Genomic DNA, 21497 nt, shown 5'->3' on the forward strand with positions numbered 1-21497 from the left:
TGATATCTCCTCCCTCCCTTCGTATTCTCAGCAACGTGCTGCTGCAGTCAATGGATGTTGTGAAGCCCAGAACACAAGCAGAAGCATGATGTATATAACCTTGGGTACCAAAAAATAGCTGCTGAACAGACGGATCAAATGGATCTGTGACTTGTCATCCAGGTTGGTGTCATTCAGCCTTCATGTGAGACCCTTTGGTCACTTAATGTACAGTATGTAAATAAAACCTATTAAGGAGATGCACACAATCTAGCAGCACAATTGCAGTTACATAATTGATTACAATCTTGTATATATAACCTTAAAGTTAGTGTAAGTTCCAGTCCCACTGATTTGCCAACTTCTCAGATTTGCACCAGCTGTGCAAGGTGTGGAATGTCAACTAACAGAAATTTTTATTTATTTCAGTTTATATCTATTTATTTTGTCAATGCGAAAAAAAACAATATGTCTTTAAATAATGGATAACTGGATGGTTGTGACCAAACAAAATAAACCTCCTCAAAACAAGAAAATCATAATGAATAAAATAAATAAAATGTCAGGCTGAGTAAATAAAGTAACACAAAATGACAATATAGAAAATCTTATGTCGAGAGAGAGAGAGAGAGAGAGAGAGAGAGAGAGAGAGAGAGAGAGAGAGAGAGAGAGAGAGAGACGTGCCTCACACCTGCAGTAGATGGCAGTGTAGGCAGATTTACATTCTTTATAAAGCTAAAGAATAAGAAGAGGAGGAGGCAGGAACATTCTGTTTGCGTTGCAGTGGGCGGAGGAAAGTGGCTAGACCAATGAGATTATCATTACATCCGACAGCCTGTCAGCAAATGCCAGTATTAACTCAAATCCTCATGCAGACAATATATTGTCCGTTTCATGTGCTCCTCAAACTACATCAGAGAGGGTGTAATACCTCCTTCCTTTGGGTTCCTGCTCACGTGGGGGTGGAAGGCAATGAAAAGGCAGACATATTAGCAAAACAGTCATTCAACAATGGACAATACAGGTACCATTAAGCAAAACTATCATTAACAGTCACAAAACATGGCAAGAATACTGGGATTTAAACAATACAGGAAGACATTTGCACAAAATTCAAAGATGTAGGCATTGGTGAGAGGAGCAGAGAAGAGAGAATCATTAGCCGTCTGACAACTGGTCATAGAGGACTAAATCAAAAGATGAAATTTAATGAAATGGAACTGTGAATGAAACTGTCACTAATGTATTGATAGAGTGTAACATATATAGTGAACAAAGAAGGGAATTAATATCATGGTTTTTTTTTCTAAAAGAAGCAAAATATCACATTAGAATATTTGTTTGGAAAGACATCAAGGAATTTACATCATCTTCTAATTTACTAATTAAGCGAAAAGCACTTACAAAAAATAATTGAACTTTAGTCTACTTAAATTTAGTTTGCTGCCAATCTACTGCTCCACACTCCAGCCCAGACGGTGGCGGTAATGCGCGTAAGGGAAGGTTTGCTACCCGCCAATAAACACAGAAGAAGAAGGCGGCGGCAGGAGCCAGTGCATGCTGGGACCATGGCATGAAGCACAATGGCGGTTAAACAACAAGTGTGCCTGGCTCTCACTCTGTCATGTCTGGTTTCATCCCTTCTGCTCCACACTTGTCGGACGGAAGCCGAGGAGCTGCAGTGGGATGTGAACGGCTACGTGCTGTACTGCCCGTGCATGGGTAACTCACTCCGCGCAGATCACACTCAACACTTGTTTTGCAGGAGCTAGCGAGTGTGAAAGTTCACTAGTGGTTTACGAGGCCTTCGAGTCCGCGGAACATTAAAAGCTGCTGTTGTGCTGCAACCCATTAAACGGGTGTTTCCGTGTGATGAGCTGCAGCAGTGTTGTGTTACAAGTTGTCAGTGAGGCGGGTGAAGTGACCTCTGCTGTTGTCCAGGTCGCTTCGGGAACCAGGTGGACCACTTCCTGGGAACACTGGCCTTTTCTAAGATGTTGAACCGAACCCTGGCCGTCCCTCCCTGGATAGTGTACCGCCACCACACGCCCCCTTACACCAATGTAAGTGCAGTCACACAAGTGAGAACACATAAATCACTGAAAACAAATTAGACAGGTAAGAAGTACATAAACAAAAATATTAAAATACTACAGAGCCCCTAAAGTCCTACACGATACTTATTTACCTCGTGGGAACAATTTAATGTGTAGTAAAGTATTCCTGCTGATGCCTATCTAGTGTCTCCGTATAAGAACAGCAGGAATTTCATTACTTGACACTCCAAGTTGAAAATAAAACTTGATTACCTAAGTTCTGTCCATCACCATGGCTGTGTGCATCTGAAGTCAGTAGACACATGGATTTATATTTAATAATTTTGTGTGCAAAGTAACAGCTCAATATCTTGTGCTTAAACTACTAAAAAATATTGCCTAAACAGAATAAACACTTCAACAAACATATGTTTACGGTATTGATAAGTTACTCTTTGCATACATACAGTAGATGTTGGGGTCTGAAAAATTAAAAAGAAAGAATATTGGAAAAGATTGTCATACAACAGATCTCATGAATTAATGTTATTTTTTAAATATGTTAAGTTCGGGTGGAATATTGTTCTAGTGTTGTATGTAAAAACTGTTCTGATACTGCAATCATTTAAGTTATCAGTGTCTTCGGGAGACATTTTTGATCTGTCATAACAGGGACTGCACAGTTGTCATGTCAGTGTTCCAGCCTTTGATTATGTATAAACTTCTAAAGCAGATTACTGATCCTTCTTAATCATGAAAACATATTTGTGGCCCATTATTCATGATTTACATTGCCAGAAGGAACAAATGGGGCCAGTTCCTCAGGCTGCAATATATAAGAGACAGACTAACACATTGTTGGTTTATTCTTTTCATCAGATGTATTGACAGTTTAAAAACTGGATATCACCAGCTGTGGTTAGTACTGTTTTATTCCATTCTTTTCTTTTCTATTCAGGTCCATGTTCCCTACAGTGAGTTTTTCCAGTTGGAGGCCTTGTATGCCTACCATCGTGTGATCAGTTTGGAGGATTTCATGGAGAAGCTGGCCCCCAAATACTGGCCCTCAGGACAGAGGCATGCCTACTGCTTTGAGACTGCTGCACAGCGGAGTGCAGACAAGAAATCCTGCCCTATGAAGGTGAGAGTCACACAGGACAGATTATTTGGTTCATAAATGTGGACTAACTATTATCTGATGACAATGTACCATTCCTCTCTCCTAAAACATTTGAAATATTGAATAACGGTGAGGGTAAAGAAGCATGATTGCAAGTGCAAGGCTTAGGGTGAAATGCTGCCTCCTGGTGGCCATAAGACATGTTTTAATCAATTAAAATGTATAAACCACATGAATATGAAGCATGTGTCACTGTGTCATTGCTCTGAACTGTACAGATGGGTCTGATTCATTTACAGGATGGGAACCCATTTGGTCCATTCTGGGACTACGTTGGTGTGGACTTTGACGAGTCTGTCCTGTTTGGGGGTATTTCTTTCAGTGCCTACCACCAACCTCAGTGGATGAAAAAGTGAGTACATGTTTGAGCAGCTCCACTGGACTGAAGTTAAAACGTAAAGATAAATGGGACGCCTTCTTATGTTTGTAGTTTTGAATATAATGACTGATTGACAGCTTTTTTGACAGCCAAGTTTTCAGTTTCCTCTCTTCATGCTTATCCTGCTGTAACAGGTTCCCTCCCTCTGAACACCCTGTCCTGGCGATGCCCGGGGCTCCTGCCCAGTTCCCAGTGGTAGAGGAGCACGTGGCCCTTCAGGGGTATGTAGTGTGGTCAGACAAGATGGTGAAGGAGGGAGAGGAGCACATCGCCACCTGGCTGACCAGGCCGTATGTTGCCATTCACCTGAGGATTGGCATCGACTGGGTGAGATGAGCCATATGATGGATGAGCTCAGGCTTACACACACATGGCTTGTTTTCTCTCTCCATGTTATCATGATGCACACCCTCATACATTCAGTCACATATTAGTATCAGACAGAGGATAATAAATAATCAGCTCTGTAGCCCTTGTCAGGCTCAGCATCTTATCAAATGACATCATGGTTTAATTTATGGAATCATTGATGTTTAAGGAATGTTTACTTTTGATTGCTCATATCAGTTGATGCTTGAAAATGTAATATGCGTTTTGGAGGTGTTTGGTATTAAACTATTCAGTACTGAGCAAAAAGTAGATCTTTAAAAGTACATGGCTGGTGATATTCTTCTATGTTTTTCTTATTGTTAGGACAAAATCAAAATCCACAACACTTACTGGTTTTCCAACACTGTAACTCCCTAGGTACCTAATTATTCTACAAACGCTTGTCTGTCAGCACACAACATTTGGCACACAAACATTTAAAAGTGACAGTATGTTGTAGAACTTTTTGAGGAGGACTCACTAATGACAAGGAATAACTCTGAAGTTGCTCTGCAGCATTAACAAAGAACAAGAGAACAGCCTATTCCCAACAAGCAGGTTTACAACGTGCACTGCGCTAGTAAGACAAAGTAGACTTTGAGCGACATTTGCACCATCACAGGCTGCAATGCATTTCTAATTGATTCTATCCCCCTTCATCAGGGAGTAGTTAGATCTAAATATTTCCCTCTCATCCACCGATACAGCAAAACGCATGCAAAATGCTGAAGAGTGGAGATACAGGGCCTCACTTCATGGCCTCTCCTCAGTGTGTCGGCTACAACCGCCAGACAGCGTTGCCTCTCACCATGCCCATGTGCCTGCCTGACCTGGCGGAAATTAGCAGGTCTCTGAAGCTGTGGGTGAAGAAGACCTCTGCAAGCTCTGTCTACATTGCCACCGACTCAGAAACCCACAGTAAAGAAATTGATAAGATCTTCAAGGGCAAGGTGGGTATTAAAGCCTCGGTCATGCACTCACAAGTAGATCGAAAGATTTCCAGATTTAAATTGGACTCTAGTTCTTTGCATGTTAAATGAAAGTACGACTGACAAGTTTTATTAATGTCTCGGTAGTGACCAGTCAAAAAAGGTTTTGTCACATTTGGCAAAGTAATAGTTCATGTCATTTTTGTGATCATCTTTAACATTGTTGAGGACTGAAAAATACTCTTTCATTGTTGCTACCACAGGTTAAAGTAGTGACTCTACAACCAGACTCAGCCCAGTTGGACCTGTACATCCTAGGCCGAGCTGACCACTTCATCGGCAACTGCGTCTCCTCCTTCTCTGCGTTTGTAAAGAGGGAGCGAGACGTGCATGGCCTCCCGTCCTCCTTTTTTGGCATGGACCAGCCCGGGAAATCAAATCCTAAAGAAGAGCTATGAGTACGAGTGTAACACGGTTTCCCTCAGGGCGCTGGTGATGGATGCCTGTCATGAGGAGGCGGGACAACATGTGAAAAGCAGAGAAAATGTATGACAGTTCTAAATGAGTGAAGCAAGATGAGAAACAGAGTCATGGATAGGTTCCATTTTAGGATGGGTTTTAATCTATGAGAATGAAAGAAGGGCCAGGGTGTAGCAGGTGGGTAGTATTCATGTTTGTAAAATGTTGCTGCTGCCAAAAGTTTGAAAATGAAATTTTTTGTGTGTTTGCTCTAAAGTTTTGTCTCCTGCTCTACTTTTGTTCACTCAAGTAAAGTCAGTTTTCCTTTCCATCCGGAAAACAGCCCCTTTCCTTTACATTTCCTTTAGTAAAACTGCATTCTGGTGCAAACATTTACTACAGTTCAGACTTGAGCAGGACCTCTGATGATCTCAGTGTACTCTTGAAAAGATTAACTGCTGTGTCAGCGATCATGTTCCAACAATATCTCTTTGGCCGTCTTCCTCTTTTTTTCTCCATTACTTTTGCGTCCCTCCTCCTCTTTACAGCTTGCTCTTTTATTTTCCTCTTGCTCCTTTCCAAGCAGAAAACAGTAACTGATCCTCTTGTTCATACAATTATGGGGAGGGGAAAGGAGACAGTCTTTCCACATCATAACATACCAGGACCAAAAACTGATGAGGTGGTTGAATGTTAGAGGAACAGCGTTGTTATTCAGTATTGTGAAATAAATGTTTTAGAAAGACAAGACTTTATTTGCGCTGGATGAATTTACTAAATGTAAATAGTAATGTGTTGCAAGCCAATAGTCTTCCTCAATGTGAAAGCAATGAATGCAATGATGTTGACGTTTTTTGTATAGTGTTTTTCACCAATAAAGTATGTACACTAATGTTGAAAGAAGCGGCAGTCTGGTCTTCACTGGAAGTGTTGCAGTGTTGAATCAGCTGATATACTCAGCTATTTGGGACAAGCTTGGAGATGCTGGGTTGCCAGATAAGTCAGAATACTAAGAAATTGTATTTTTAAGTCATTTATGTGAGTTTATATGCTTGTATGAATATGATAAGAAGATTAATGTTACATATACCTAATTTGTATATATATACTGTGTCTGGACACTAATATTTACTTGGTTTAATGTTTTTCCAACGTGTCAATATTGGGGGATGTGGAGGCTGAACCTGGCAACCCAGCCCAGCACAGGATGATGAGCAGCGGTGACTGGGAGTTATGGATTAGCTCACATTCTTCTCCTCGGAACGCTACACAACCTACGTGTGTCTGTGGTGTGAAGTTGTGTTTGTGTCGCTTTGGTTTTACGAGTCCAACAAGTTTTTATTTTTGTCAGGTGATGTGTTGAACCCATGTCGGTCCTCGCCACTAGCGTTAGCCAGGTAATGCTAGCAGACTTGTAGCGGAGGTTACCGCTGTGTTTGCCGTTGCTAGGCCGGTCTTGTGGTCTCGTTGTGGGTTGTCTTTGGCATTAGCTCACGTCGGTTAGCTGACCCGCTGCGGTGCTAGCATCAGCTGGACAGGTTCTGTAAAACGCGTTGGTTATCGACACGTTCCGGCTAGTGAAGTCCCCATAGAGGCGGTCACTTCACAACCTGAAGTTCCACCATAGAGTCGTTTACATGGCAGCTTGGAGCTGCAGGTTAACCGGCTAACTTGAGCTAAATTAGGGTGGAGACATTCAATAGTCAGAGCAGTGTGCTAATGCTGCTGTTCACCGCTGTCATGGACATGGAGCTAATTCCTGTTTAATGACTAAGATCAACCTCACCAGTTGTAATGCTTTGCTCAGTATCATAGAGTTTCAAACCAGGGACATGTTGACCTGCAACACAGGTGTTAGCATCAGGAGAGATGTCAGGGCTAAAGGCTATTGATAGTTTAGCGTTGCTGAGTTTAAGCTGGTTTTCCAGTTTGTATGTAAGAGTGTTTTATCAAGGTTGTGATGGAAGGTTGGTACTAAGCATTGCATGTGTCTTCTCCAGCAGATTCTGATGAGGGCATCTCTACAGGCCAACTGTTCCTGACACTGCACTTGGAAGACGTGTGAGCTGCAGATCCTCACCATGTCCAAGAGCAAGAGTCCTGAGACAGTGAAGGTGGTGGTCCGATGTCGCCCAATGAATGAAAAAGAACAGGCAAACAAATTTGAAAGGGTCGTCTCTGTGGATGTGAAACTGGGCCAGATTATTGTCAGGAACGCCAGAGAAGCTTCAGCAAGCGAAAGTCCCAAAGTCTTCACTTTTGATTCAGTCTACGACTGGAACTCCAAACAAATAGATCTGTACGATGAATCCTTCAGGCCACTGGTGGATTCAGTTCTTCTTGGCTTCAATGGGACTATCTTTGCCTATGGGCAGACAGGCACAGGGAAGACGTACACAATGGAGGGGGTGAGAAATGATCCAGAGAAGAGAGGGGTGATCCCTAACTCCTTTGAGCACATCTTCACACACATCTCACGATCCCAGAATCAGCAGTACCTGGTGAGAGCTTCATATCTAGAAATATACCAAGAGGAGATCAAAGACTTGCTATCCAAGAACCAGGCCCATCGCCTTGAGCTGAGGGAGAGGCCGGACACGGGCGTTTATGTCAAAGACCTGTCGTCATTTGTCACCAAGAGTGTGCGAGAGATCGAGCATGTGATGAACGTGGGCAACCAGAATCGTTCTGTGGGTTCTACAAACATGAATGAACACAGCTCCAGATCTCACGCCATTTTTGTCATCACTGTGGAGTGCAGCGAGTTGGGCGTGGACGGTGAGAACCATATCAGAGTTGGAAAACTGAACTTAGTAGATTTAGCCGGCAGCGAAAGGCAGTCCAAGACTGGTGCTAAGGGGGAGAGGCTTAAAGAAGCCACAAAGATCAACCTGTCACTTTCTGCTCTGGGAAACGTCATATCAGCTCTGGTGGATGGCAGGAGCAGCCACATCCCCTACCGAGACTCCAAACTCACCCGCCTGCTGCAGGACTCCCTGGGGGGCAATGCCTGCACCGTCATGGTTGCCAACATTGGGCCGGCATCCTACAACATGGAGGAGACCTTGACAACACTGCGCTACTCCAACAGGGCAAAGAACATCAAGAATAAACCACGCATCAATGAGGACCCCAAGGATGCACTACTGAGGGAGTTTCAGGAAGAGATCGCCAGGTTGAAAGAGCAGCTGCAGAGGCGCTCAGGGGGAAAAAAGAAGAGGAAGCAGAGGAGGAGAGCTGGGGAAGGGAGCGATGGTGAGGATCTGGAAGGAGAGACAGAGGATGATGATGAAGATGGAGATGACAAAGGAGATTGCTGGGTGGAGCAGCAGGAGAAGCTGGAGAGAGAGAGGAAGGCCATCATGGAGGATCACAGTCTGGTGGCTGAGGAGAAAGTTCGGCTGCTCAAGAAGAAGGAGAAGAAAATGGAAGACTTGAGGAGGGAGAGGGAGGCTGGAGAGATGCTTACAGCTAAAGTTAAGGTAGGCAGACTTTTCTAGACAGGGTGTGTATCTGATCAGATAGAATGTTACTGTTGCCTTAACATGACAAATTAGATTTTCATTAGATGTAACAACCGATAGATTTGCTTAAAATGTACACACAGGCCAATGGATCTGTATGTTGTTTGTTGTTCTGCTAATGAGATGGAATTGCTTCTATATCCTGTGTGATCTGAAGTGACATAAATGTATTCTTCCTCATCCAGGCAATGGAGAGTAAGCTTCTGGTTGGGGGGAAGAACATAGTGGATCACACCAACGAGCAACAGAAAATACTGCAGCAGAGGAGGCATGAAATTGCTGAACAGGTATGTCAAACACCTGAAAGGTAGTGGTAAACTGTTTGAAGGTCTCAAGTCAACAACAATGTGATGGCAGGTTAAGCCTGGTTCACACGCACGATTTTGACCCCGATTCTCCAGTCTGCTATGAGATTCAGAAGTTGCAAACTAAGGCCTCAGATCTTGCTCAAATTGTTGTGTGTGAAGGCTTCAAAACCTCACGTGAGTTGCCAACGCCTCACAGACTCAGACTAGATTTCTAGCATGCCGAAATCTAGTCTGAGTCTCTGGGCTTTCTAAAATATGTTGTGCCAATTCCACAGGTATTTATTTTGTCTGTATCCTTTTCAAATGTTCAAAAATAGTCTATTCTCATATAGAGAGTTGGGGAGGAATATAGGTATAATCTCTTCTGTTAGGAAAGAGTTTTCTCTATATATAAATTAGACCAACATACTTTTATATCTTGTTACTTGGCACCATTAGTTTTTCCACTAAAGAAGTCTATTTTTGGCTGCAAGTGTATATTTAAATCAACACAAACCAAGTGACCTTCTGTTTCTGTTACTATGGTATTTCTGTCACTTCCTTGGGGTGCAGATACATTCAACAGAGTAACCCAATTCCCATCTATATTCCCATATATTTCCAATTTTATAAACTGTAATTTACTCTATATGACAATAGCAACTCTTCTCTTCGGACCAGACTTATATGAAGAGAAAAACACTTAAGTAAAACCCATTCCTGTTAATTAACTACATGGGCTTGTTCTTTTTTAATTTGAGATAGAAATGTACTGTTTGATTGGGTTTGACAGCCCATTTATAAGAAATACATTTAGTCAGTAGCCATTAGAGGTGTGGAAATTTCTCGATCCTGACCTGCGCTCACTTTACACTTCAACATTAAACACCTTCACTGATCAAAAGTCATTGACTTGGGCTGATCAAAAGTCATTAGGACAAGAACAGTACTTGATGTTTACTTTGTGTTTGTTTGATTCGCTCTTGACTTTATGAGGCACATGTTTAAACCTGCTACACAGCACAAGACGTAACGTGAAGCGCTGGGGGGGGGGGTTGTCTTTTTAATCCTTAGGTGCAGCACACAAGTCTAAACTGAATGAATGTCAAATCAGTGTGGAGATCATTGGCCCCTGTAATAGACTTACTGTTGTATTCTGATTTTTGAATTGAAAGCCCTATTTTGTAAATTACAGCACAATTGTAACAACAGTAACAGCCTGTACTACTTTTAAAAGTGCGTTCTAAATAAAAACAGAGTTCATATTTGTCTGACTGATTTTATTAACTGACATTAACTGATGAAAAAGCAGCCATGTGCAGTAATATAGGACACTGTGGATATGAAACAGTCGTGTAGTGTGAACTGAACAGCGAGCTGACCACTTTGAATATCATTTCGTCAGAACTTGGCTTTAGATACCTATAGGCATTAGGGATATGGCTCTACAGTATAAAAAGAGAAGTGTAAAATAGTTTTTGGTGTTCATAATGAAACTGTAGTGGGAAGAGCAACAAGTGGAGGTCATAATACGTTTGTTGTTTTAGTGAATGTACTTTTTGTTTTATGTTTTAACAAAAGCTTAATTAAGTCTCATATTTTTCCAAGTGCCTTAATCTAGCATCCGTACACCTGGTCTGAGATCCTTTGTGTAATACTATATTAATAATAATAACGGCTTATATTTACATAGCTTCTTTCACAGGATCCAAGGATGCTTTACATATGATTGTGAGGGCAAAACATAAGAGAAAAGAAAAAGTAATAATATAGCTACAGAACACGATAGAATTTAGCAGCAGGGTGGAGCATTAACAGAGGCTAAGGCCTTAGTGAAGATATCGAGAGATTCAGCGTTGCGTAGTTCAGCAGGGAGAGAGTTCCAGAGGGTGGGGTCTGCGACACAGAAGGCTCTGACCCAAAAATTCATAATTTGGTGTGTGGAATGGAGAGCAAACCTAAGTTTGAGGACCGTAGCCTTCTGAGTGCAGTGTAGGGTTGGAGGAGGTTGGTTAAATATGGTGGGGCTAGAGCTTGGAGATATTTGTAGGTGAGCAGCAGGAGTTTGTAGTTGAGGCGGGGCTTCTATCTGGAGCCAATGGAGGTAAATGAGGGTTCTGTACCTATTGGAGTCGTTTCAGGATCTTGTCAGGTACCCCAAACAGGACCCCATTGCAGTAATCCATGCAGGAGGTGATATAGGCATGGGTGAGGGTTTCTGCAACGGGGTCATGGAGGGAAGTCTGGAGATATTTTTGAGGTGAAACAAGGCGGATTTGGTGTTGGATTTGAAGGAGAGGGTGGAGTCAAGAATGACACGCATGTTGCAGACCTTGGGCGATTGAGCAGCCGCTGATGTTTAGGGAGAGATCTCCAACCTTCGGAGACGCCACAACCATGAGCTCTGTCTTATTACTGTTCAGTTTAGGAGGTTGGATGACGTCCAGATTGTAAAGTCCTGCAGGGAGGGGGGGCGGGCGAGTTGAGCGGATGGATGAGTGCTTATGTAGAGCTGGGTTTCGACGAAGAAAGAGTGGTAATGAAGGCATGTTGACGGATGATACAACCAAGGGGGAAGTATGTAGATGGTGAAAAGAGGGGGGCCCAGCACTGAGCCTTGCGGGACACCTTGGTTGACTTGGGCTGGAGTGGAGCTAGAACCTTTAATGGTGATGAAGTGTTTCCTGTTGGAGAGGTAAGATTAGAGCCAGGTGAGAGCTGTTCCAGTGAGGCCGATGTATTTTGATAGGCGGTTGTGGAGGATTGTATGGACGACTGTGTCGAACGCTGGAGAGAGTTCAAGGAGGATGAGGATACTGATGTGGGCGGAGTCAGCAGCGATGAGGAGGTCGTTGGGGATTTTGATGAGGTCTGTGCTGTGGTGGGGTCTGTAGTTTGTCAACAACATTAGAAAAGTCTGGGACCAAAAAATATTACTATCTCTTACTTGACTGTATAAAATTGAGAACAACATAACAAACTCCATTTAAGTCAGGGACCTCTGTGTAGCCTGATCACAGAGCACTGTGATCTAAAGTTTATAATTTGTGTTTGCAGAAACGCAGCGAGCGAGAGATGCAGCAGGAGATGGAGAGTCATGACGAGGAGACTCTGGAGCTGAAGGAGACCTACACTTCTTTGCAGCAGGAGGTCGACATCAAAACCAAGAAGCTGAAAAAGGTATCAGCTCCAACCTTGACTGGTTGATTAAATGTCTGTCGTTCCTGGACATATACACTCATAGCGTAAATATTAATTATTTGTAGATGCTTAGGTCAGCATTTCTGTTGAATATTTGCAAATCTGATATGCTGTGCCCTAGAGAATGTTTGTGTCTGGTAATAAAAAGCCTTGCAAGTAAGTAGGTAGTACTTACAACTGGTAAGAATACACAATTGCCTTAGTTGATGGATTCGGATATTTCATTGCTCCGCATGACAGTCACTGTTTCAGCCAAGTTCTAAGACTGAAAATATACTTCTCGTCATGGAAACCCTGGTTTCTTTCCTCCTTTGTGCTTCAGCTGTTTGCCAAGCTGCAGGCAGTGAAGGCAGAAATCCACGACACCCAGGAGGCACACATCAGAGAGCGTCAGGAGCTGGAACAGACCCAGAATGAGCTCACCAGGGACCTCAAACTCAAGTAAGGAGCTTGCATATCATACTGTTGGCCATCAGCATTATATCCATGATGAACACAATCTGTCCTGCTCCAGTAACACACAGTAACAAAATTGGGCGGTTGCATACTTGGGAACAAGTTCTATTCAACCAGATTTTCTTTTAAAATATGTCACTGTCATTATTAATGAATTTGAGGTTAAACTAATTGTATAATTTCTAATCAACATCTTCAACAGAGCTCCTGGTGTCATAAATGACCCACATCTGAGTGTTTGTGTCTTGCTGTCATTCTCTGCCTCTTACTGCCTCCTGCTAATTGCTTGTCTGTTGTCTTTCAGACATCTGATCATTGAGAACTTCATTCCCCTTGAGGAGAAGAGCAAAATAGTCAGCAGAGCTTACATTGATGAAGAGGATGAGCACTGGAAAATGCAGCCTATTACACGTATAGAGGAGTAAGTTGCACAATATTCAGAGCATGTTTTTACGTAAATTCTTCATCTAGGTAGAAGCGCTTTATGTGTGTAATTATGACATTGGGGACAAATCACATAGCCAAAGACCCAGACAATGGTGTAAGGACTACAAGATTAAATGTGGCAAGACAATATAGTGAATCCAAAATACAATACAACATCCGTGAATCTGTACAGAGCAACCATCTGTACCTTGCATTACATCCTTACCGGCTGTCTTGAATCATTTGGAGAAGGTCGGTACAGATGGAGGCACGAGCAAGTCCAAACGGGCAGACCTTCAGAAACTTTCACAACCATGCAAGCGCACTAACCATCCTGCAACCCCCCCAAGCATTTCCATGGCGACAGGTGGTATTAATGTTAATTCCTTTAAAACCAATAAATTGCTGATCTGTTTAAACTTAATGACAAGAACAGAATACAGTCACTTTCACCACTCTTCATCTTAGAAATGTCACCAGCAGAAACTTTGTTCAGATCATCACACAAACGGTGAATTTGACCGTTAAAGGATATATCATCATCCTGCAAAGCCCTAATTCATTTCATGTAAGAAACCAATTTTTTTCCCTGATGCTTCAATTTCTGCTTCAGTGAACATCAGATGATGACCAGGCCTCTGTCTGCAGTGGGCTACATGAGGCCTCTCTGTCAACACGCTCGTGTGGCCATGATGATGAAGCCTGACACGAGATACAAAGTAAGCAGCACCTTCTCTTCACCTGTTTCCCTGATGAACATATTCAATGTCTCTGTGCATAAAAAACCCACAGACACAGCGACTATACATTCGTTCCCTCATCTCATGTTTCACAGGTTACACCACAAGGGCTGAACCTTCACATGCAGATAATCGATACAAACCTCACACTGCAAGGCAGCTTTAACAGCATAGTTAGATGTAAATTTAGTGTAAAAAAAATAAAAGAGCAGCACAGCTCTACTATGAAGCAATATCAAAAGATATTAGTCTCGTCTCTGAAGCAGTTTTGCTGCTTGCAATGCTTTTTTCAATTGCTCGCTTGTGTGTACACCATCGTCTATAAAGTTGTCATCATCATCTAGTTAGGCACAAGAGGCATGTGTTGCAGTTCTCTCTCTCACATGACAACTTGTCTTTTGCTCTTTAGGGCCTGGTTACACACACATGAATGTATGAATATTGCGCCTTCGCCTCCCTTTCACTTCCAATCTATACATAAAATTGCACTTTGGTGAACTTTGACCCACGATAATTGCTTTAGATACACATGTTTGACCGAGCCCTTAATCTGTGTACCTGTCACTCGGAATCTGTTGAAAGCAACGTTTGTGCGCATGGATGTACAAACCTGCTAAAGCCATAGAATGAATTAATAATTTGCTGCGGTTAATGTCAGTTATCAGTAAGATTAACAAAATGGACATGTGCATCCCTACTTCATTTGAAATGTACCTACGATTTGTTTTTCTCAGATGAGTGTGCTTCTCTGCCCCCAGGCTGAAAACATCCAGATACTGGACATGGACCTTCCAACACGGACGACTATAGACTATCAGGAGCCGGAAATCGCCCCAACGGTGGCAGCAGCTCTGAGGGACGCTCTCAGGGATGAGGATGAGATCCAGGTAGATGCCTTTGGCTTTTACAGCACTTTAGGACCAACCCCACCAGCCAGTGCCGTCTCCAGCCTCAAAAAAACAAAGTCTGGGTAAGTTAATTCAATGAATCAAATTGTATTTGTATGGCCCATATTCACAAATCACAACTTCTCTCATAGGGCTTTAAAAAGGTGTGACATCCTCTGCCCTTAACCCTCAACAATAGTAAGGAAAAACTACTAAAAAACCTTTTAACAGAGAGCATACAACAAAGGAGCGTAGAAACCTCAGAGAAAGCCACATGTGAGGGATCCCTCTCTCCCAGGACGGACAGAAGTGCAATAGATGTCACGTGTAATGGAGAACATCATCATGATAAGGGTATTTGCAGCATTGATTAGAATAAACACTTTGTAGCATAATGGAAGATCAATGAATTGATGGATTATTATCAGTAATGGTCGAGTATCTGATGAGAAATATTGTGTATCAAGCAGTCTTGTTGTATCATAGTCCATGGTCAGGATCCACCATCACGATCGGACACCACTAGAGTCCACAGTCATTGTCCACTGCCGCCATCGGGGTCTACCATCAGCTGCCACCTCTATCCTGGTCCACCACCATTATCAGATGCCAACATGATACAGGATACAGGTGTCTTCCTCCCAAACTGAAAGTGGGAGATGATTCCACAGGAGAGGAGCTTGATAGCTGAAAGTTCTGGCTCCTACTCTACTTTCAGAGACTTTAGTTGTCTGGAAACAAAAGAAACAATAGAACATAAACATCCAAATGTTTAGATCCACGACCTTTGCTGTTATTCCCACTGTTAAGGAAGTTTTCTGGAAGCTGGTGAAAGGAGAACTCAGGCAGCAGCTGATTTCTTATAAGGTTTTCATGTGGACTTTTTTTTTTCTGGAGGCCAGAAGGTGGAACAATATACAAACGCATGTAATGAGCAATCGTCAGCCCAAGTCTGAAGATGTCTCCCCCAGCTTCCACATATATCTCCCTCTACTTCACCCATTCTAACAGCACATCAATGAATGGCTAGAATTGCTCTCACTCTCTATGTTACATATAGGTGATGGCATCCTATTGGATAGTTACGTCTAAAGTATGCATTCATAAATCAGATTGTGTCCTTGTCATGTCTTGCCACTGGTGAAATAGGCAAAAGAGTTGAAGTTGGTGCCTCTCTGTCTGGAGCATCTGAGTTAGATATGAAAGTCTCTAAACGTAGACACTTCAATGTACTGTTGGTTGGGCCTTTATCTATAACCTGGCCTTTGGTACTAGTTGGAGAGAGAAGGGAGTATGTGTGGAACAAAACAGACCTGACTCTCCCAATTGTGTACAGATGTAATGTTATATATACACAGATATAGTATAGTGGCGTTAAAACTTCCTCAACATCCACAACCTGTTCACCTCTCTGTTTTTGCTCTCTGTCCCTCAGTCGACCCAGAACTGGTGGGAAGTCCAGCACCCCAACGTGTCCTTTCAGCCCCTCCAGTCCAGGATCTCCTCTTTACCCACAATGCCGCGGCCTGGTGCCCAAGTGACCGCTTCTGCCACTACTGTCACTACCACCACCTCTCTCGTGCACCTTTCCACTTGGGGTCTCAACTTTGAGAGAATGGGTTTGGTTTTAGTCTCTTTTTCGTTTTACTACAGAATCTGGGATTCTGTAAACGTTACAAAAAACTTTAATACTAATGCTGCTTTGTAGGTTTTAACTCTAGCCACACCACTATTAACTGTTGTCATGAGCTTTTTCCTTTGGAGATTTAAACCCACTCATCCTGAGTGTGAGCCAATACAACACCAGGACAGCAGCCATGCCTGAAGCCTCACATCACTCTACACTGCTCTATGCTGCTATGAATGTCTTAAATTTCACACTTAGTGTTCTTAATGTATAAGAAAAAAATGAAGGGTGTGTTTGTGTTTGCTGAACATTTGTATGTCTGTGTGTCTTTCTGTCACACACTGATTATTGAACCTTCTGTTAAACTGCGTTGTCTTATTCTGATGATTTTAAGGTGCAGGTGTGTGGCGTTTTGTGTCTTTAAAGAAGTAGTTCCACATTTTGGGAAATATACTTTCTTGCCAGATGAGATAATCAGCACCGCTCTCGTGTCTGAAGTCTGAAGTAATCAGCTTGTCTTGGCTGCCTTCACTGGTTGCCTGGCAACCTCATGGTGACAATGAGGCTCCAGGAAGTCTTAATGCTAGGTTAAGCTAATCACCTACTGGCTGTGGCTTCATACTCTGTACAGACACTAGAGGAGCAAGTGAGGGTATTTCCTAAAACATTGGACCGTTTCTTGAGCTGTGTTTGATTGTAAATGTTAAGGCCAGAAAGTCGAACACATTACAGACTTGGCCTGTCACCAGTTGCTGTAAAGAGTAAATGCTGTTCTTCCTGGGGAACATCAGATGGAGGCTGGAGCGCTGGGAGAGAGCTGCTCACGTTCACACAAACATTCTGGGCTTAGCGACACTGCAGTAGGCCACCGGACATCCCAGCAGGAGATGAATGCTTAGCACACCCTGAGTCACGGAACACTTTTCCAATAAGGCTGTGGCTCAGGTTCATCAGGGTTCCACGATGCCTTAACCTGTGCCCTTCAGCTCTGCTCCTTCATTTTAAGGCCGCGCACACATACACACACGTTCTTCTCTGTCAGTGTTATTTTGTCTGCTCATTCATTTTGACATCAGGGAAATATTTACAGCACAGTGGAGACATTACAGTCGCACTGTAGGTAAAATATGTGGAGAGGCAGAGCATGTGGTTAAAGGCTGAGGGCCACAGGAAGAGAAGGTAGAAGAGAGATGTCATGTTCACCTCATTAACTACTGTGTTGGTCTAACGGAACACAAAAAACTCAGACCCAAAAGTGTTGATATCTTCACAGTATTGTGGTGGTGCCACGTCTTAACAAATTATTTAACTCGCAGACACACACACAAACTCAGCTGACGTCTCTGACCCACTACAGTGTAAATGACGCCACCACATCAACACTGATCACCACATAATGACCGATACTTTTCTTAAATGCATAAAATCTGTCTTCAAAGCTGCTCGCATTCATTTAGTAATTCAGCCCTTCCTGACACCACTCACTCTCTTTCTATCTCGCGTGCTGACATGCAGGTACAAATATCTAAACTCAGACTGGGTAAAAACAACAGAATTTGTCAATTTAATGTATGGAAACCTGGAGGTAATGGTTGGGCGCACTTGTGTAGCTGGTTAAAACATTTTTACAGTCCAAACCTTTATGACAAGACCCAAAATGAACACTGTAAGCGAACAACCTGATCACTATCACTGAATAATTTTAACTGCATTTGAATAGGAATAATTTTTCTACGTTATAGTAGACACTGAAATTATAGTCTTTGTGTCGCAGGCTGTACCCATCTGTCAGTATTGAACGGGGGGCATCATGGCTGTCAGCCATCGTCAATGGATGATGGGATAGTCCATCAACTCAACCCTACTTCTGAGTTAACTTTTACTGCCCACTGTGACTTTTCAACAGGTCGGGATCAAATGGCAAATTAAATCCTCTCAAATACTTGATTTGTGTGGTGGATTGTTTTAGAGGCGTCACTATGAAGCTCAGTTAAAAGTTGAAAAATACTGAAAAGTAAAGGCTCTCTCCTGCTGTTTGGCAAAACGCCTAAATACAGAAATATGTTATGTAGTTAGATATGTAACAGTGAATATAGACTGGTTGAAAGGCAATCCTCAGTCATTTTTGCAGCTGAAAAAAAATCTTGTCTAACTTTTTTATATATACAGATGTAGATATAATTTTTTATTCATTTTCTTGAAAATAAATTGTTTTATTATTTGAGCTTTACAATTCAATGTTTATTTTTGTGTGATACATGTATTATTTCCTTTTTGTCTACAGTAAGGCGCAGGCTTTTTGGGTGTGTATGTGTGTGTACATGTTTAAACGTGTTGGTTGATGAGTCTGCCACAGATAAAAGCGTGAGTCACCTGTAGATATATGTACTGAGTATTACACTACTGAGTATTTACACATTGACTGAACATTTATCTTCATAAACACAAACGTAATCTTTCAAATAAGACCTCATTATTGTAACTACCACTGCAGTGTTGTGTACCTTGCGCATGATTTTAGCAGGCTTGAGAAGAATACATATGGTTGTGTATTCATCACTCACAGGATTCTGATTAGGAGAATGTGAACAACCTAATTTAACTGAAAACCTTTGTGTGTGTATCCTGTCGCCACATCACTGGATCGAACTGCATATCTAACATTTAAATGACCAACTTTGATGCTGATGATGCTTTTGTAGCCAAATGACGGTTACTGGTGCACTTCTGTCTTTGTGTGTTCAAGTCTTTTTACATGTTTAGTTTCTTTTAATTATTAAAGACAATTCAATGATAAGATGGCAGTATGTCTCTGGAATATTTAAAAGATGGACATATTTAAAAATAAGTCTCATGTCCTATGTAAGTTAAACACTTGAATATCTACCTATTGCACAAATGTCTGTCTGTAGAACGCATATCTCATGAACCATTCATCTAATCAGCTTTAAACTCCAGGGAAGTGCAGTGTCGAGTTTGGAGGGATTTGGATATGTCAACAGTCTGTGGACTGGGTTGAAGATGTTTTTAACGTCCTCGGATACTCTTTCCAGCTTTATTTTGAAAAGATGTGAACTTTTATTATTTTTTAATTTAGGTTTCTATTTTAAGTTAAATAAATGATTCAAACTGGTAAAAAAAACTACACATGAACAATATTAATGCAAATTCTGTTTCATTTAATGTAAAACATAGACTAAAAGATCTCCATTGCAGATAAACCAGTAAGGCTGAACAGTAAATGTTCTAACTTCCCTCTGCACATTTTTTTCTAAAATGTTTTTCACCAATAAAGATATGATTTTATAACATAGGACAAGATGGTGAATATTCCTTGTACGTTTGAAGGTCATCAGGTGTTTTGGCCTTTAAATCACAAGACACCCTCTTCTAAGGCAGGCCCACCTGAAGCCCACCCTCAGACCTGGGTGCATGTCCCTGACTTCTTGGGGCCCAGTTGGGATCTATCCTCCTGATCCAGAGCCATCGGCTGCAGTGTGTGATGTTTATTTTATCGTCTGGCACAGGGCCTGTCCATAGATCCCCAGATCTCTTAGCAACGTGATTGTGGTTGTTGCAATGAAACCCCTGAAGCCAACCTCCACAGGGCAAACAATCGCCTTCTCACCACATTGCTCTGCCTCAAATCAGAATCAGAATGTCTGCATACCGCAGCTTTTTCCTGCTTTATTAACAGCATCCTCCCAGGGTATTGTCAAGAAGACCTACAGGGTGTAGGATCATAGTACCAGGTCAGGTCATTCGGTGGAAGTGACAATATTAGATGGGACTTGAAGTCGCTGGCCTACGTCCACCATCATCTCCCAGTCTCTGGCTTGCTCCAACTGACCACTCCTGGTCAGTGGAAGAGACCCTCTCTGTCCCTGCTCCCCTTCTTGGACCAAACCAAATTCTCTCATCCAGCTAACATACTGACTGGAATGATGACACTTGGGCAGACCGCTCCCTTTTGCCAGGTCTGGGCCACAAGCAAGCAATAGCAATACCATATGTCAACAAAAATGGAACCACATTAAGAAGAACTTGAATTTATAATCTGGCCCAGATCGGGCCCACTGTTCATATTCTTTCCTCATCTGGCCCACAAACCAAATTGAATGATGATCCTACAACGATGATCCTACATTTGCCTGATCTGGGCCACATGTAAGACTTAGCAATACCGCTAAACCTATGTTAACCAAGAATGAACCACCTGTAAAGGATTTGACCTTTTCCGTGGACCAATTCCATGGTCCTTCGCCTTATCCAATTGAGCTCCAGGGGCTGCCCTTGCTCAGGCTATTGATCCATATATAGTGTTAGGAGCTCAAACCAAGGCCTCAGCCAGCTCAACTCTGCATTTTAAGCCCAATGAAGGTTGGTGTAAACAAGCTAGCAGGTGAGTTTGTGGAAACAATCCCAGCTGCCTGTCCAGCTCACGCCCTAGCAAAGACGCTCCTGGCTGCAGGACCAGCTCCAACCGCAACATTTCCGTATAACCACTTGAAAAGCTGTCCAATATGCTGTGGATCAAGATAGGCTTAGCCTGTTTATAAATCAGGGTTAGTTGTTGTCACTGGCCACTGGTGTCATGTCGAGGTCTGCCTGCCTAAGACAGAAAAACTAAATGGATATCAGGTAAATGGTTCATTAGTATCCTCCCTATTTTTCAAATTCAAACCTTAAAACCATTCACCCTTCAAAACAAAGCTTGCCCTGACACCAGCCAGATTTAACACATGAATGTTTAAGGCCCCTAAACACCCTATCAGATCAGTGTCAAGCTGCATGGACCTGCAACACATGTGGCGCTACATATACCGTAAGAAAGTAAGAAATAACTTGCCGATTTTATCTGATTCCTTCATGGTTAATTTGTGCAAATCTTATTAGATTATTTTGTTCAGGTCATTCTGCTTTATTTGATGTTTACAGTGTGAGAGTCGGAAATGGCGTTGTAGTGTTGTGGAGCTCCCAGTCAGTAAAATAAGGAACAGAGAAATATATATCTAGGA

General features: G+C 42.3%; 2 protein-coding genes across 5 annotated transcripts; both read left to right on the forward strand.

Moving 5' to 3' along the window:
• Positions 1-1534: 1534 nt before the first annotated feature.
• Positions 1535-5660, forward strand: pofut1 (protein O-fucosyltransferase 1). Its single transcript, XM_061074378.1, has 7 exons — positions 1535-1701; positions 1921-2042; positions 2974-3156; positions 3435-3547; positions 3709-3901; positions 4651-4893; positions 5136-5660. The coding sequence occupies exons 1-7, from the start codon at positions 1563-1565 to the stop codon at positions 5328-5330; spliced, it is 1188 nt and encodes a 395-aa protein (XP_060930361.1). The 5' UTR covers positions 1535-1562; the 3' UTR covers positions 5331-5660.
• An 883-nt stretch (positions 5661-6543) lies between these two features.
• kif3b (kinesin family member 3B) lies at positions 6544-19276 on the forward strand. 4 transcript variants are annotated; one of them, XM_061075266.1, is made up of 9 exons: positions 6544-6728; positions 7332-8813; positions 9041-9142; positions 12200-12322; positions 12666-12784; positions 13104-13220; positions 13839-13944; positions 14724-14935; positions 16288-19276. In XM_061075266.1, exons 2-9 carry the CDS (start codon positions 7413-7415, stop codon positions 16391-16393), a joined length of 2286 nt encoding a protein of 761 aa, XP_060931249.1. In that variant the 5' UTR covers positions 6544-6728; positions 7332-7412; the 3' UTR covers positions 16394-19276. The 4 variants fall into 4 exon arrangements, with proteins under 4 accessions (XP_060931249.1, XP_060931248.1, XP_060931250.1 ...); XM_061075265.1 differs by having other exon boundaries at positions 7335-8813; XM_061075267.1 differs by having other exon boundaries at positions 6544-6620; positions 7335-8813.
• The last annotated feature ends 2221 nt before the right edge of the window (positions 19277-21497 follow it).

The sequence above is a fragment of the Limanda limanda genome, chromosome 7 (genome assembly GCF_963576545.1).
Source record: "Limanda limanda chromosome 7, fLimLim1.1, whole genome shotgun sequence".
Lineage (NCBI taxonomy): Eukaryota > Metazoa > Chordata > Actinopteri > Pleuronectiformes > Pleuronectidae > Limanda > Limanda limanda.

Excerpts from the sequence above, each read along its gene's own strand:
- pofut1 (XM_061074378.1), top strand. The coding sequence starts at position 1,563 with ATGGCGGTTAAACAACAAGTGTGCCTGGCTCTCACTCTGTCATGTCTG. Across the intron at positions 2,043-2,973 it reads ACACGCCCCCTTACACCAAT|GTCCATGTTCCCTACAGTGA; the intron begins GTAAGTGCAGTC and ends TTTTCTATTCAG. Across the intron at positions 3,548-3,708 it reads CAACCTCAGTGGATGAAAAA|GTTCCCTCCCTCTGAACACC; the intron begins GTGAGTACATGT and ends CTGCTGTAACAG.
- kif3b (XM_061075266.1), top strand. The coding sequence starts at position 7,413 with ATGTCCAAGAGCAAGAGTCCTGAGACAGTGAAGGTGGTGGTCCGATGT. Across the intron at positions 12,785-13,103 it reads ACCAGGGACCTCAAACTCAA|ACATCTGATCATTGAGAACT; the intron begins GTAAGGAGCTTG and ends GTTGTCTTTCAG. Across the intron at positions 14,936-16,287 it reads CTCAAAAAAACAAAGTCTGG|TCGACCCAGAACTGGTGGGA; the intron begins GTAAGTTAATTC and ends TCTGTCCCTCAG.